Source organism: Prunus dulcis, chromosome 3 (assembly GCF_902201215.1).
Source record: "Prunus dulcis chromosome 3, ALMONDv2, whole genome shotgun sequence".
Lineage (NCBI taxonomy): Eukaryota > Viridiplantae > Streptophyta > Magnoliopsida > Rosales > Rosaceae > Prunus > Prunus dulcis.
Window position 1 is genome coordinate 12508499 of NC_047652.1, and position 17482 is coordinate 12525980.

Consider the following 17482-nt stretch of genomic DNA (forward strand, 5'->3'; position numbering starts at 1 on the left):
TAGATATAACACACATCAGGAAGTGTGTCTTTTGGGCTTGAACCTACCCTAGTGAATACTTATCGGATTTACTAGGTGACGCAGTGAATATAAAATCTTGAAATGTTCACCTATTGTAGTAAACCGAGACAACAAGTATCACATATGTTACATCTTAACATACCACTTATTCATACGTTTGTGTTCATTTTGGTCCTGAACAAGTCCTAGATTCATAGGAGTTTTAGAGAATTTAGCCATCTCATTCTCATAAATACGACCCCACATTTACCCCTACATAGGTAATGTTGACTAAGAATAGTCTACTCTATTCCACCTGATTCGTAGCAATTTTCGGATCATTTTTCTAATTTTTGTGTATTTAGTTATGAATTTTCTAAGAAAAAGTAATAAAATAATAATTTAGGGTAAAATGCAAGGATGTGGCCATGTTGATTGACGTACACTTGTGCAAGTGGTGAAAGGTGATGGGCTGAGATCGCGCCAGGTGTCCTCTTGCAATTATTTTGGCTTTTTTAGTGCAAAAATCTTTGAAAAAAGGTAATAAATAGTAGGAAAATCCTAAAAATGCCCCGAAAATTACTCCGGCCTCCTTGTGACGTTATAAAACTAGGGGAACCTATAAATCATCCGTTCTCGCAATGAAAAAATCCAAATTGTTTTACATAACTCACTTTCCTCTTAACCCTAAGTATATATGTTTGTTAACTTTAACTTCAATAACCTACTTCAACAAGCATCTCCCGTTAATGTTCGGAATTATTTTTTAAAATGCGTAACCATGAATCGGGGAATTCAACAAGGGAGATGGAGTGTCAATGAGTTCGTAGCAATTTTCGGATCATTTTTCTAATTTTTGTGTATTTAGTTATGAATTTTCTAAGAAAAAGTAATAAAATAATAATTTATGATAAAAGGGCAAGGATGTGGCCATGTTGACTGACGTACACTTGTGCAAGTGGTGAAAGGTGACGGGCTGAGATCGCGCCTAGGTGTCCTCTTGCAATTATTTTGGCTTTTTTAGTGCAAAAATCTTTGAAAAAATGTAATAAATAGTAGGAAAATCCTAAAAATGCCCCGAAAATTACTCGGACCTCCTTGTGATGTTATAAAACTAGGGGAACCTATAAATCATCCGTTTCGCAATGAAAAAATCCAAATTATTTTTACATAACTCACTTTCCTCTTAACCCTAAGTATATATTTTTGTTCACTTTAACAAGTATATTTCCTTAATATTCGTTATATAATTTGTAATAATACAAGAATTAGTTTCCTTTCATATATAAGGATGTAAAATTATCTGTTTTGTTATAATAATGTACATATATAATAATTGCACATGCTTTGAAGCCATCATTGCAACTACGCCTAGAGCTTTGAACACGTCAGAGGTATTCAATAAGTTGTCCACATGCAACTGCACCTAGAGTTTTGAACACGTCAGAGGTATTCAATAAGTTGTCCATATGACGCCGCATTGGGAATCAGTAATATATTTTCTATCATGTCCAATCACATAAAATAATGCCATACTTTTTCTGAAAAACCTCACACAAGTCAAGCAATTTTAAAATATTAGTGAATATTTGTCCTAGTCTATATGAGTGATTATATATTCAGTCTGCATTTTTTTCACAGTATATGTTAACTTTGAGAGGGATTCCACAAACATATAATATAAAGAAAGAAAGAAATAGTAGGAGATGAACCAATACAAAAAACAATATATAAATGGTACATAATAATTCCATAACCTTGTCACAAACGCACTCACAAATGCTTTTCCATAAACCTTGTCCTAACATATAATAAATAAAGGCAACATTGCATATGATGCAACCATGTCCAAATCTGATACGTTATAAAAAAAAAATGGACATGGCAGCAACATATGACTGAAGTAGATGGGCTCTTTGCATCTTGTGTTATCGTAATTAAAGACATCAAAATATTAAGGTTGAAATCTTCCATAGTAGTAAGCATCAAAATAGGTTTGAAGCAGAGTTTAACGAAAATTCCAATTCCACTTATTTGCCTCTGCTCAAACACGAGAACCAAAATGGTTACTTCCCTTGCTGAGTATATTTGTTAACGTCGGAAACGGTAATAGATGACCAATCAAACCCGGGTACGACGAGTTTTGCATAGGATCGGAAGTAGTCGAATCCAGCTTGCATCACACGCTTCTTTGACTCCACTGCATTAGATGAGTTCTTGTATTTTTGAACAGCTACACTCCAAAGTCGTTTGTGTCTACGCTTCATGCGCTGCAACTTCGCCCTATCCAGATTGGCCTGCCTTTTGTCATCTTCAATTTGGCCTTCAACAAATTCCAAACGTGCCCTTGCCCTTTGGATTTCATCACCAAGTTGAAGATGCCTCTCCTTCCAAAAAGCAAGAACTCTTTCAGACTCAAAACTTCCAACAAAATGGTCATTCTGTCTAGGAATGTGACATTGCTTGTCTGGTGACTCACTTGCGTTTCAAAGGCGGTCTTTGTTTGGAGGGGTGTTTATTATGCTCACATCAAACTTGGTTAGTAAATCCATTCTATGGGGGGAGTGAGTTTCTATGGAGGAGAGAGTTTCAGTAGATGGAGACAGATTCGGTGGAGGAGTGAGTTTTTTGTGGAGGGAGAATTTCTATGAAATGGGTGATAGTAATACCAATAAAAGGGTTCCCGCCAAAAAATATTTGGTTGACAATGTATAAATTAATTTTTGGTCTGATACAATCTAAGTTTAATCCTAACTAGTTTGGTTAGTTTGGTTGAGTTCACTAACTAGATGTCACTTCCATTGAGTTTCTTTCAACCACTATCAGTGGTGTAAGGAGAGTGTGAGGTTGACATGCTTGAAAAGCAAAACCTGACCCCTCTTTTTTTAAAAATTGAAAAAAAGTACATATGTTGACTACACACAAGCTTTGGTATGTTGGTCTATAAACCTATGTTCCCTTTCTCAAACGAAATTGCATATGCAATCCTCATCCTCCCAAAACAAAGAGGATTATTCAAGCATGTCAACCTCTTCAGGCGCCAACAACACAATCGAAGATGACAAATTGGAGTCGCAAGTTCTATTTCCACATTGTACTCACCGACCCCTTCCTTTTTCAACATCATTTGGGAGTGAGGGGGACTCCGATGATCCATTAGAGGCAATACATGCAGTCAGTAGCAAGCTGGATTATAATTCCAAACTGATCAATTCATGGCACGAGAAATGTGTTGAAGACGAGGCCATTTTGGCTGATCTTAACATTAGAGTGAACAAAGCGTTCTCCCAAAAGAACAAGTACTTGAAGCTGAGTCATAAAAGGAAGCTGAAAGTTGAGGAGTTGGATACAGTAATGAATGATGAAATTAAAGGTTGTTTGATGAACCATATGCAATGCGAAGAGCACCATAGTGAACTGGAGTTGGCATTCAACGAAGGATTCAAAAAATTCCGAGCATTTGCGGCAAACTACTCATACAAGTTATAATTGGGACTATGTGTCCCCTGATGCTGTGAGAGAGATACTAGACGATGGTGGTGACATGAATGAGCATAAGCACGTCAAAGCTGCTCGGAAGAAGCCGACCGATACGACTAAGTGATTGCGGCTACCGCTGTTCAGTTGGTTGAGGGTGATCGTGGTATTGCACAAATTAGAAGTATATTCCCTTAATGTCATTATCTAATTTAAAATAACACAAATATCAGTTTCATTTGCTTCATATATAATTATTGGGACTATGTATTGCAAGTCATCATGTGTTCCTTCTGTCTAACATTATATTTTGCAAATATCAAAATATTATTCAATAAGCAGTCAATATCACAGCAAGTTGGGAATCAGTAAAGCCTCATTATCATGTCCATTCACATTAAAGAGCTGGCGTACTTTTTCTCAAAAAACTGACACGTGAGTCATAAGTAACATAACATGTGCTATACATTGTTTAGTGAATGGTTTATGGTTTATTTATATATAATAAAATTCCAAATATTGCTGAATATTTATTTCGTCTATATCACTAGGGACATGAGTGACCATAAGCATGTGAGACCTGCTAAGAAGAAGCTGACCAATACGACCCAGTGATTGTGGCTACCGTTGTTCAGTTGGTTGGGGAGATCGTGGTATTGCTAAGAGGGAGCACATAATATGTTTTGCAATCAAATTTTCTTTTGTGTGTGGAATTATGAGTAGTTCAAATGTTAGTGTACCCTTTAATATTCTCCAACCGTTCGAAATGTGATTAGCTGCAATGTACTTTTTTACACGCTGCTTTCTAATCGCTCTGTTCCAACAAAGTGCTTCAAGTATCCTTCAGTTACAAATGTTTACAAAATCGTGCCCCTAATAACCAGTCGAGCTCAGATCTTAATAACCAGTAAAACACTAGAACATAACATTCGAAAAAAGTGGGTGCTGCTGGAAATGATGAGTGCTGCTGGAAATCATTACTGGTAATGGAAACAACAGCTGGCTGCTGGAAATGCTGCATTAGCCTGTGATATAATCAATGAATCTCTGTTAAAACATAATTCACCATAAACTACCCATTTTACATGGTAAAAGTCATTGCTTCTTCACATAACTCAAAATTTGATACTTTATCAAATGTCTATGAAAATTTCTAAATAGGGAGAAGACGTAAAATTAACATGTGTCCAAATTTCATGCAAGAATGAAACCAAGCAAATTTTCATTTCAATTACCAGTGGACATAGTAAGAGCTCATCGGTGGACATGAACAAAAAAATAATAATAATAAAAACTGAATCTAGAAAACTTCACCTGATCATTAATCTTCATAACAACCGGATTTCGTCTAATAGAAACATAAATCATTCAGTTGGTCCGTGCATCATGTCAAATTCGTCGAATAATGGGTCACTACGATCTATTGGAGTTGATTCGTCATTGTTCGACGGTGATGTCCTGCATAAACATCAAACACAAGCACATAAAAAATTTACCTATTCAAATTTTAGGTGTTATTATAAATAGTGTTAGCATCTTACGGTGTGTTCAAATTTCTTGGGCATTGTCTTCTATCATGACCAATGTGTCCACACTCCCGACAGTGTCTAATCCCTCGCTTCATTGCCTTTTCCTTTGCTCCCGTTACTCCTTTTGACCTTCCTTTGCACCTCACTCTCTTAGGGTCTTTCATATATTGTGTTTGAGAGCTGGACCCTCCAACTTCGTTATTACTTGGTCCATCCTTCAACAACTTCAACTTCACCTGCAAACTTTTTAGAGTCTCTAACAGTAGCTCACATCCTTCTTCACTCATTAATGCATCCTCAACCACATCTGAAGCAAGTCGAGACATTGTACTCCGCTTTATTAAAAGACCAGGATCTGCAGAGTCTTTAATTTCGTTGCCATTTGCATCTGACACCAATCCAGATTTTGCAGTTTTCTTCCACCTCTTCAAAATATATTTATCGGGCATATATTCAATCTGGTCCCTTCTGAACAATGCTAGGATGTGCTTGCAAATAATTCCAACAAATTCAAATCTTTTGCAGCTACACGATGCGTGGTCAGAATCTTTGACATATACGACTTCTGCCACTCTTGTTTCCCAATTTTTCCTTTCGCTCACGTTAAAGACAACTTTACAAGCATCCTCTGTTTTGAGCTCTAGGAAACATGTTGTACTTTGTATTAGTTCTTGCTCAAACTTTTGAAACATTGTCCTTGTGTACAAGGTAGCCATTTGTTTGTTCATTGGCATCGGTAGAATACATTGAGCCACTTCAAATGCATCTACGTGATCAGCAACTAACTCTTTTTGACGTTGATGAGAAAGTGCCCTCTCAAATCGTATTATGAAATCCATCAACGAATTTCTCCTTGATATGTATTGCTTGAAAAAACCATGAGAACCTTCCGCTCTTTGGCTGCTTGACATTCCAGCGGCAAAAATTGTCGTGCGTAGGCTGGAACCCAAGATTCCCTTAAATCAAACATTGAACTTAGCCATGGATGGTCAGTCAAACCAGCCTTTGTAACCACAATATTCCATTTTGCATCAAACTCATCCTTATTGTCAATATCCCATATGGCTTTCTGAAATTCACGCCAATACTCCTTATAAGCAGAATGTGGTAACTTAACAGAGAACTTTGATGTGATGTGCCATATGCAAAGTCGATGAAATGTAGTCGGGAAGGCTATTGAAATCGCTATGGCCATTGCCGCATCTTGATCTGTAATGATCGTTTTAGGTTCCCCACCTGGCATGGCTTTCTTAAACTCCTCAAACATCCAAACAAACGTCTCAGTCGTTTCCTTGCTCAAAAATGCGCATGCTAAGACAATTGTCTGACCATGGTTATTAACTCCCAACATTGGTGCAAATGTCAAGTCGTATCGATTCGTGTTGAATGTGGTATCGAATACAACAACATCTCCATAAAAACCATACGCCCGTCTAGAAGTTGCATCTGCCCAAAAACATCGACTAAACCTGTCATGGCCATCTCCCTCAATCTTGAAATAAAAAGCCTCATTTTTTTTTATGTTCAGCCATAAAATACTCGGTCACTAGTTCAACATCGTGGTTCCTCAACTTCCCATTCACACTACATTCAAGATTGTAGATATCTTTTTTGATAAAACCGATTTTATCCATTCCTCCGGATTGCACCTCAAAAATACTTACCTTCTGATGAATGGGAATATTAACTGATCCCAACTGTTTTGTGAGTACTTTTGTAGAATCTGAAATATGACGGTGTGATCTCAATAAATGCATTCTTTCTGAGGGTGTCATCTTATGATTGTGTCCCTCTGCAAAAAGAGATATGGTATACTTCTTGCTCCCATTTGTCTTCACAACAACAATCTTAGCTTTGCAATTGCATCTACTTATTCCCCGTTGTCTTTTTCTCTCCCGAGTTTCATCTCTCCTGTATGCACCTTGTTTGCAACATACAAATTCTTTCCTCAAAATCTCTTTCTTATTTTCCCCCCAAAAGCTGGAATGAAGTCGAATACCAAAGCCAGCCAAGAATGCATATCTATTATAGAAATTGTAAACGAGGTCAAGCGAGTCAAACTTCATCCCAACTGCTGGTGTTTCCTCATTTCTTACTTCAGGAATATAAACCCTCCCATTAGCTGTTGCACATTCATCACTCTCTAAGCCCCCAGACATTTTATCTACGTATATTATTGATCCACTTCTATATTACTGCATAGCAATTATTAATTCATTAATCAGTCATTACTGCATCACAACATATCAATGCATTCCACTTACACAAAACATTGCCCAAATTGACACAAAATACGCATAGCCTAACTTCCGATTACACAAAACGCAAGCAAAATTTAATAATAGTTACGTCATCTCTTGTGAAATAATCTGGAAAAAAAATAACATTAGAACCAACATGTTCAACTAAGAACACAAATGTAATTCAAACCACCAATTATAGAACTTCACCCAATATCCTCTCCAAATGCTTACTCCTAATGTCATTAAGCCTAAGTTTAGGATCTTTTACCTACATTTCATAATTTTCCACCCCCACCAAAAACAATCAACTAAGTATATTGAATATTCATAAGGAAATGACACATTATTGATTCCAAAAATGACGCATTATTGATGCCACAAATGATGAATTTCCCACCCTCACAAAAAATAAACCAAACCCAATAAAATCAATCCAGCAAGTGAACTTACCTCTCAAAATCAATCGGGAGCTCTGAAGTCAGTCAGCTTGAGAGAATGTGGTGGACATTAGAGAAGACTCTTTGGTATTGGAGACTCCATCTCTACCAAAATCGAGGAACAAACTGCTGCTGCGGCGTCTAGCTACAGAAAGAGATATGCTACTTTGCTTTCATCTGGAATCTTGTCTGCTGAATGAAAAAGAGAAGGGGTTTTCACTTGAGCCATAGAATCAAAATAGGGCAACAGCTAGGTAAGAACCATTAATCGTCATACCAAAAATACCATAGATGGCAGGCCTCCCAAGGAGTTGATGACAATAAAGCGACTATATGGTTTGGGAGCTTTGGATCCTTCTAATTGTGGGCTTGTGTTACATTCAAAAAAAGAGGATTGTGTTCTTGAGTTTTTCACAGAGAGGGAAAGAGGGAAAGATCTTCAACTGAAGTTGGGTTTTCAAAGGGTCAAATTTCAATCCGTTCTACATGCACTCTCTTTTAAAAACTCACTGCTCGTACATACCCCTCAAAAACACCCATCGTAACTTTTCACTCACTGTAGAAGCTCCCAAAATAAAACCACTATGAAATGATGTGAAAGAGAAACACATCACTTGTTCCCAACTCACCAATAAAGCAAAACACTCGAGGCGTTCCAATTTGCAAAGTTCTCACCTTTCCACTTCCGACTCTAAACACTGAAAAGGAAACCTAAATCCTCCTTCTCACTCCGACAGTGACGCAAAACGTGGTGAGCATTCTCTCCGACTCTTTCTCTAACTTTTTATTTTGTTAATTCGTTCCATTTACGTTGGAGATGATTTGATAAATTTTTTCAGAACTAGGTTAGGCTGTGTGAGCCAATACTTATTGCAAACCCATTTGGAACAAGTTGCTTACAAATCAGAATTTTGGTCAAATTGTTGCCAGTTGTTTCGATTGTCCAGTTGGGTTTGTTGGATATCTTGTGGTCGAACTAGGAGATCCATAAATTAATAGTCAGTGTTCAAATAAATGCTCAGCATCCTTGCTGAAGTGAGGAATGTTGTAGTTGTTTGAATGATGTTTGACAAAAGTCCTGAGTCATAGTTGGTTCTGTTTCATATGATAAACAAAATTCTTTACTGATAGTACAGGAACGGGTGTTTCAATTGGTTTCACTCCTACATATATGATATCATTGCCACTATATCATTCCTCTATTTGCATGAAAATCACAGAGTTGTTCTCATTTGGTGGACTAATGACGGTGCCGGCACAAGAGGTTAGAGTTGAAACTGATACTCTCGGAGGATCATTAAAAACCAGAAAGTGAGATTGGATAAGAGAATGGACATTTAAGATTCTGTCGTATGGTTACTGTATTGGTTACAGTTGAAGGGTAAGGAATAACAATAACATCTAGAATGAGGACTACAGTTTTTGCCAATGCTAAACGAATGCTGCAATAAGATTCTGGAAATTGATAATGACCTAGATGATATGTTAAGTCTTTTGCATTAGTAACTTTTTCATTGGTTTATTTTTTCAATGGTTAGGTAGTATTGTTATTATTCTTCATTTTTATTTTTATTTTGGGTTGAAATCTTAACAAGATTTATACAATTTAGCCAACTTCTTGAAATTTGTCTCTTATCAGGGTTTTACACATTGTGGTATATGGGGACTCCAGAAGCAGAGTATGCTGCATTTGAGGAGAGGGTCAAACAAACTGTTTACCTAGATAACATCTCACCACAGGTCACCGATATTGTTGTCAGAACTGCTCTTTCTCAGTTTGGGACTGTGAAAAATGTTCAGTTCATTCCAGACTACTTCAAATCAAGGAACATCGGACAGTGTGCACTGGTGGAGATGGAGAACCCTAAACAGGCTGATGCTATTGTCTCAGAGATAGCTCAATTCCCATTCATGATGGCGGGGATGCCAAGGCCTGTGAGGGCATGTCCTGCTAAAGTGGAGATGTTTGATGATCGCCCTGCGAAGCCTGGAAGAAATATATCTTGTCGTTGGTTGGAGCCAAATGATCCTGATTTTGAAGTGGCACAAAAACTGAAGTGTCTTACTAAAAAGCATGCTGCTGAAGCGTCATCTTTGCTCAAGCAACAACTCCAGGAAGAAGAGAATCTTGCGAAGCAGCAGAATGAGGCTCTTAAAGCAAATCATAAGAAGTATGAAATGATAGATAGTGTGATAGCTGATGGAACTGCTCGTCATTTGGCAAAACGTTATAAAATGAGAATTGCAGATGACTGGTAGGTTTTTTATTGAGGTTCTCCCTCAAGAAAGTTTAGTAAATTTGTAAAAAATGCAATCGTTAGTACATGATGGTTGCTTCTAGTAAAGGACTTCATTTGCTTGGAAAAAGAGTTCAGTTTGGGAGTATCCTATTGTTCTTTTGATGAATTGTGATATATGCTGTTGCTTTTTTATTTCTTCTTTAATATATATCTTTTTTATATTTGTTATATTTTATAAATATGATAATGGAAAATGATAAGGATGAATTGTGTAATAGCATCTGCCTAGGTTCTATTTCCTAACCCAGAGCTGTCAAGTTGTTTACCAAGATCTTTAAACTTGATTTTGCAATGATTTCTTGTCTTTTTCTTTCCCTTGATTTTGCAATTTGTTGCTTGGAATAAGAATAAAGCCAAGGCAGGTATCAGATTTATGATGCAGATTATTGGCAATTTATTAGGTTCGTCCCATTTTTTAGTCTTGCTCTTAGTATTCTGCAGATAAATATTTAGAGGCTTCACCAAAACAGAAAGCCTGTTTAATTTCAAAGCCATGCTTATTTGTTATTTTTAGGGGTTGAACAGAAGTGTTGGAGAAACATTTTCTATGTGCTTCGATATTGGACTCATTTTCGGTGTGAAACCAAGCATTTATTTTTATGAGTAAACAGAATTAGGCCTAAGATGTGTTAGGGGTTGAACAGAAGTGTTGGAGAAACATTTTCTATGTGCTTCGATATTGGACTCATTTTCGGTGTGAAACCAAGCATTTCAGCCGATTTTTATGAGTAAACAGAATTAGGCCTAAGATGTGTTGGCAGGGTGATCCAATACTCAAATTGCTCAAATTGCTAAAATTTAAACACACAAAAATTGCTAAAATTAAATGTACAAAGAACAAAATCCAGACTCAAGCGTCAGGGATGAAAACTGAAATTTGGCCTTTCTAATATCTAATGAACCTACCTTAAAACTTCATACAAAAACGTTGAGTATGATCAGAAAAGAGAGAGAGAGAGAGAGAGAGAGAGAGAGAGAGAGAGACAGAGAGAGAAAGAAGATTGAGCGAATGACATTCAATTGGCATTCATGGGTTGTCATTGTAATTGAAACTTTACAGTAATCTTGAAAGAATTGTGTTTAGTTGGCGTCAAAAGAATGGTACACTAATTCTGTTAAGCCAGAAATTGGAGGTACAGCCCTTGTACAGGATTCAAGAGTTCTTGAACAAACTACATTTCAATATCATCTCATCTGCGCGGCAGCGCTGGAAATGGCAGAGTTTATCATCATCCTCCGCCTTTCTTTCCTTTCAAGCACACGTAAATGTGGCGACTTTGCTTTTGTTGGTTCCTTTGGACACCTAGATCATGAAACAAACCAATATCAATCAAGACAACAAAAATGCAGCAATCTTTATAGAAGCAATGAGCAATTTTTATTCGTAAGCTTGCATTTTTGTTATTTCCTTACTTCTGGGGGCAGAATGGATGTTCAAAAGTAGGCACTGGCCTTGCATGGGGTACCAGAGTCCTTCGTAGTTGTTTCAATGCCTTCTCTTCCTCCACCTGCAAATGTTTCAAGTATATTTCAGTTAAATCAAGCAAGCTAGTAGTATCAAACAACTATACACAAAAACCGACACGGAAACACGCATACCATCCTTGCTGCATCGCTCTCTTCTCTGTATCTCTTGTACATCATTTCTTTCTCCCTAACCTGTAGATCTTAACTCTGTTAGTACTGGAAAACAATGTTCTTTTTACTTTATTTTTCAGTTTCAGTGACTTTCCTTTCCCTTTATATGTTACTGAAGGGAAGAGTAACAATGTTACCTTTTGATCAAATTCTGCTCTACCAACAGCCCGATGATCAACATGGAGATTGAATTGTTGAACTTGGGTAAGAGGCTTGCGCACTTTTTCTGGAACAGGAATTGGGTCCCTGCATGGAAGTGGGATATGAATGAATCATTCATGTTTTTATGAAATTCAAAAAATAGAATTTAGTTTGCTTACTCTTTCAAGATTGGTTGTGCCTTAAAAAGTCTTATCTGGGCTGCTTCTTTCTCCAGCCTCTGTCTTTCTTCCATATCCCTCTGCAGTTCCTCCTCATGCCTCACCAAACTCTCTAGTTGGAAAGGTTCTGGTTTTGTGCATTGCTTGGGCTCTGGTTTTGGTGGGATCTGCATTTAAGACAGCATGAACCATTGTATCATCTTTCTTGCAATTGCATGTAATTAAAACTCATCAAAAATATTGTTAAGTTTCTGTACCACAGGGTAATCAGTGGTATAAGGATATGGATTAGCTTTGGGAACCCTAGCTCTTTCTTCTTCCAATTGTTTCTGCCACACTACGGTAATAAATTTCCTTTCTTTCTCAGCCCCTCTTTCCTGATGACATAAAGACATAACAAATAAGCAGGTTAAAAGCAGATTGCATCACTGAATTGGCTAACTTGTAAAGCTGGAGGAAATGATTGTCATACCTCTGTGTGGAGATGAAATGGGTTTGGTGTTGTGTTTCTGGGAATTGGATTCTGGTGGGGCTCTGAGTTCAAAGACAACTGAAAAACAAAAAGAAAGATGCATAAGAAGCTGTACTCATACAAAAAGAAAGATGCATTAGAAGCTTTACTCATACTTTCATACTTTTCTTTTGTAGCAAGTTAAAAAACGTTCATTCCACTACCTTATCAAATATATCAAAAATGGAAGAAGGTGGCGGTGGTATTCTTTCATTTGTTGCAAAATGGAATTCCTGAGGTTTAGTCACATTTTTCTTGGCATTACAGAATACCCCCAGATCTCCTTTACTTTCAAATATCTACAAACATTTTACAGAAGCAACATTAGATATCAATTCCAAATGTTTCTAAGATGAATATCATTAAAAGGCAATGAAAAGGTTGGAAGTACCTTCTTGTTTAGAGCCTTCGCCTTAAATTTTGGGATTTTTTCAAGCTCTTCCTGCTCAATTTCAAACGAACTTTTCACCCTGGGTGGACGGGCCCTCAATGATGTATGTAGCACAGGGGTTTTAGGTTCAGTAAGATGATGAGACTTCCCTTGATTATTCTATGATGCAATGGAGAAAAAAAGAACATTGTCACCTCAATTGGCTTAGCAAGAATGAAGAGTGGAAATATCAAATACGATTCTATTTATACCTGACGGGACACCTCCGTTGAAGCTACTGAAGCCGTTTCTGCATTCTGGTTTGCCCTTGCCATTGTCTCCAAATGGAATTCCTGCATCAATTAGATATAAGAGTCTTATTATTCACAGAAAATCTTGCATTTACTTCTGAGCAACATGCAGTCTACAATAACTTTACCTGAAATTCCGGTGGCTGAGGTGTACTTCTCGATATTGCAGGTAATGATGGGGCTTCTAGAATCTGTAATGAGCAACAAGATCCAATGAATCCAACAAATATAAGCTGGAAATCAAATGAGGAATAAAAAAAGAGTAAAACAAATTACAAAGTTACCTTTTTGTTTAATGGTCGAGCCTTGAACTTCGGAATTTTGGCCATCATCTCTTCTTCAAGCTCAGCAGTACTCTTTACTCTCACTGAACGAACACGTTGGGATGTTTCAAATTCAGGCTCCTTAGGCCTTGTCAAGGTGAGTTTGGGCTTCATCTGAATAATAGAAACAGCATTAACCTCAATACTAAATATGTTGACAAAATAAAACCAAAGGAGACATGAAAAAGAACTCAAAGAAATCACAGATGGAGATAAGTATCTTTACTTGTGAAAGAGAACCATTAACATGCTGCATTGACAAGTCTCTGGTACTTGATTGGAACCTTTTCATCATTTCGGCCATCGAAACAAATGGTGCTGCAGATTCCCGAACATACACCTTTCTGTCCTCTTTTTGCATAGTAGCAGTTGAAGAGCTTAAATTGAAACTGCCACTGGTATGACCCAATTTTGACTTGTGGGGCAATGTTTGGGGTTTGGGATTAAGAATCTGTATTAGAGGAGGGGACAAAAAGAAAACCAATTAAGGAAAATGTCTAGAAATAACAGTCAAGTTAATACAGTAGTAAAAGTTACATGTCTAGATCTTCCTCCGTCCAACTTCTGTCGCTTAATTGCCTGATTTTCCTGAGCTAAATTGGGAGTCCCAGTTGCATTTTTCACCTTTTTTTCTCTGGAAGTTCAAGTAAAGTATGTAATCAGTACATTGGCATGTATGAATAAATTAACACATATATAATATACACGAACCTTTTCACACTACTTGGTTTGATGTTTTTAGTTTGTGACGACTGTAAATGACTTTTTTGCTTCAGTGCTGACGGGTTTCTGACAATGCTTGCTATCGGGTTTCTGACAATGCTTGCTATCTTTTTAGCTGTCTGGTCCTCCTCTTTATCAACTTCGCTAATACTTTTATCAGTAGAGACCTAAAGGGATTAGATTATGATTAGATGCGAAAAAGCAATCAATCATGGCTTTTCAGAGGAGTAAAAGTTCAAATTACTACATTAGCTTGGCTTACATTGCTTTCTTCTTTAGCTACCCTGGGGATTATATCAACTTTGACTTCAGCAGGTATGAGCTCCGATTGAGGCTTAGTTTCCACAGACTTATCATGAGCTTTTAATTCAGAGGATGATTCCAAGTTCTGTAAAAGATAAAAGCGCAATAAGCTAGAAGTCCAAGTTTTAAAGGATATAGAAGGAAAAAAAAAATTAGAAGATGAATACCTTCTGCATTTCCTCTGCTTCACTAAAATCGCACATGCTCTCAACCGTAAAAGATCTACCAGCCTTGATCCTAGGCATGAAGGCTGCACAAATAGACGAGTACCAATATAATCAGAACCTTTACATTCTTCTTATGCACCAAAAGAAACAAGAAAATAGGTCATGCTTGCAAACATAAAATTCACTTTCACTGAGAGATGTAGATATGATTAAAGCATAGCCAATATGACAGTTCCCTGCTCCTTCAAAAGAAAATTCCAGTCAAGTTATACTAAAAAAATACGTAAATTGTGAACCTAATTTGGCAAGTTTGGGAAAGAAATGAAGGAAATCCCAAAACTTTAAATCTTAAAATTCTTTTAACAGCTTCACTAGGAATGTTATCCTGATCAAAAAATCTCTCTCACTCAATTTGATCAACTGTAGTTAGAATTTTCTGGAAGCATAACCTCTGTTTAATGTCTGAGAGTATTAACAGAAGAAAGTAGAACAACAAAAAAAATCTTTCTCTCAACAATGTGGAGCACCTTATTGAGTGTAATTTTGCATTTAGACAAACGAAATCACTACCAAAAATAATGAAGAAATCGAATTTTATTTTCCAGTCCCCAAGTTTCTAGGGAAACAAACACAACTAACTGCGCAAGTGAACAGCGCAAAAGGCATGCAGTACAGCAATTGCTTCCCCATCGATTTCAAGAAACGCTACGAACGGGAGCAAAATTGGCCGCCAAAAAGAAACTTCAAACACTAAATCTCAAGAAAATTACAGATAGCAACGGAAATCAGAGAAGAAAAGCAAGAACCCTAAAATCCAAAGCAAACGCAATGCAAGAAAGACAGATCTGAGAGAAACCCTAACAAAGAAGAAGCAATACATCACAGATTCTAACATATGAAAGCAGAAAAAGGCAAAAGACATGGAAATTGAAGAAATCTCATAAAAAAAGAGGGAGACAGAAGAAGAAGAGAATATTAGGGATCAAGGAAGACGTACGAGAAGGCGCATATGGAAGAGCGGCGTCGAACCAGAGCTCGGCCTGGCGCTTGTCGTCGTCGCTCTCGTCCTTTATGAAGTCGTAGAAGCGCGGGGCCGAGAACTCGTAGGTCTCGTCGATCATCTTCGTCGTCATCGTCGCCGTGGCGGTGGCGGTGGCCGCAGCCGCGGCCGCTGCGTTGGGTTCGAGATCGGGCATTTGGGGGATTAATTGTTGTTTGGGGTTTAGGGATTTAGAAGAGGAGGATGAAGAATTAGAGAGAGAGAGAGAGAGAGATTTGGGGGATTAATGAAGAAATAAATTATGAATGAATGAGAGAGAGCCTGGAGAGAACGTGTCTGAGTGGTGTGGTGTGGAGGAGGAGTATAACGTTAGGGGAAGGGGTCTCTCCAACGGTCTAATTTTTTGAATTGGGGGCCATCGGCCAACTATGTGACTGTTGGGGCTGTGCTGTTTCTAACGGCTCTTTTTTTTTTTTCTTTTTTTTTTCCCCCCCTTGCCTTTTAGGGACGGGACGCTGTCGTTTTGGTAGCGGGCGCGTGGTGAGATGTTTTACAACTTGCCTTTTGCATTTCTTCTCTCTTAATTTTCCTTTGTATTGTGCGACCCTAACCAGTCACCATGTCATGTGTCTCCACTTATTCATTAAAGGGGTAATTACAATTTTGGTCAATTGAGTTAGGGTTAAATTTAATTTTAGTCATCGAAATTTTAATTTTTCAATTTTAATCATTGTATTTGTATTGGTTAGCAAATCAGGTCATACGTTTGTCAGTTTTATTAATTAAAAAATACATTTTAAATATTAAATTAAAAATAAATAATTCAGTCAGTTTTATTAATTAAAAAATTGTTTAATATTAAGTTAAAAATAATTAACTTCAATATAATATTTAAAATAAGTCCTTAATTCTAAATTGCAACCAGGTGTTTGTTCACAAATTTCTTTCAAAATTATCCTTCTGCTTCTCAATTACAACCATTGTTTTCTCAATCCAAAATTCAGAATACAATTGATGAATTGGGTTGGCGGCAACAATAGTTAGGTGGGGAATTTGGTCTAAAAGGTGGTGGGCGTAAACCAGGGGCAGATCCACAAAAGGAGCAAGAGTGGTCAATTGACCCCTGCAACCTCTGAAATCCTCCATTAGAGCAGCCAAACTTGACCCTTGCAAAGTGTTCGACGAAATGCCCCAAAGGGGCAACCTGTGTGCAGCTGGGTGGGACTATAAGTGCTGGGCTTTCGAGGCTGGGGGATGGGGAGGAGGGATGAGAAGGAAGAAGAAGAAGAGTGTCTCATTTGGTGGTGGTTGTGGAAAGCAGCAACTGCTGCTTGTGGCTGGAGGTCGCGAGCTTGATGAGGTGGTTGCTGTCAACGCGAAGGAGCTCTGGAACCAAGTCCTAGACTAAGCAAAGTGATGGGCATGTACTAGACTAAGCAAAAACTTAAAAAATAAAAATGGTAGGCCAGATACTGATGCAACGCTAAGCACAAAGTGATGGGCATGTAATTGTAGCAACAAAAAACTAAAAAAATAATAAAGAAAAGTAGGCCAAATCCACGGGTTGGTCCAAGGATTTTTTTTATTTTTTTTTTGGGGTCAAACGGTCTAAGTCTCTAACTCAAAAATATGTTCATTTATTTTTCAGGTAATTAAAAATATGTTCATTGTCATTAAACAATCAATCCAGGTCTAAGTCTCTAAAAATTTTAAAAGACAGAGAAAGCCATGGGTGTGTAGCTTAAGGTGGAAAGCCCAAAAACACGAAGTAGAAATCACAGAGAGAAAAGCCACAATGCCACAATGTGAAGCTCAAGGGTCATAATGGAC

At 37.5% G+C, this 17482-nt stretch overlaps 2 protein-coding genes across 3 annotated transcripts; one reads left to right on the forward strand and one right to left on the reverse strand.

The window, feature by feature from the left end:
- The first annotated feature begins 8237 nt into the window (after nucleotides 1-8237).
- LOC117622619 lies at nucleotides 8238-10147 on the forward strand. 2 transcript variants are annotated; one of them, XM_034353362.1, is made up of 3 exons: nucleotides 8238-8437; nucleotides 8907-9067; nucleotides 9326-10147. In XM_034353362.1, the coding sequence occupies exon 3, from the start codon at nucleotides 9346-9348 to the stop codon at nucleotides 9943-9945; it is 600 nt and encodes a 199-aa protein (XP_034209253.1). In that variant the 5' UTR covers nucleotides 8238-8437; nucleotides 8907-9067; nucleotides 9326-9345; the 3' UTR covers nucleotides 9946-10147. The 2 variants fall into 2 exon arrangements, with proteins under 2 accessions (XP_034209253.1, XP_034209252.1); XM_034353361.1 differs by lacking the exon at nucleotides 8907-9067.
- An 840-nt stretch (nucleotides 10148-10987) lies between these two features.
- Nucleotides 10988-15914, reverse strand: LOC117622077 (protein TPX2). The gene is made up of 18 exons (XM_034352607.1): nucleotides 15650-15914; nucleotides 14653-14735; nucleotides 14445-14570; nucleotides 14171-14349; nucleotides 13997-14093; nucleotides 13686-13910; nucleotides 13421-13573; nucleotides 13265-13327; nucleotides 13098-13178; nucleotides 12847-13005; nucleotides 12620-12754; nucleotides 12417-12494; nucleotides 12202-12321; nucleotides 11945-12111; nucleotides 11762-11870; nucleotides 11586-11645; nucleotides 11400-11494; nucleotides 10988-11289 (listed from the first exon to the last, which is right to left on the reverse strand). Exons 1-18 carry the CDS (start codon nucleotides 15846-15848, stop codon nucleotides 11172-11174), a joined length of 2247 nt encoding a protein of 748 aa, XP_034208498.1. The 5' UTR covers nucleotides 15849-15914; the 3' UTR covers nucleotides 10988-11171.
- Between the last annotated feature and the right edge of the window lie 1568 nt (nucleotides 15915-17482).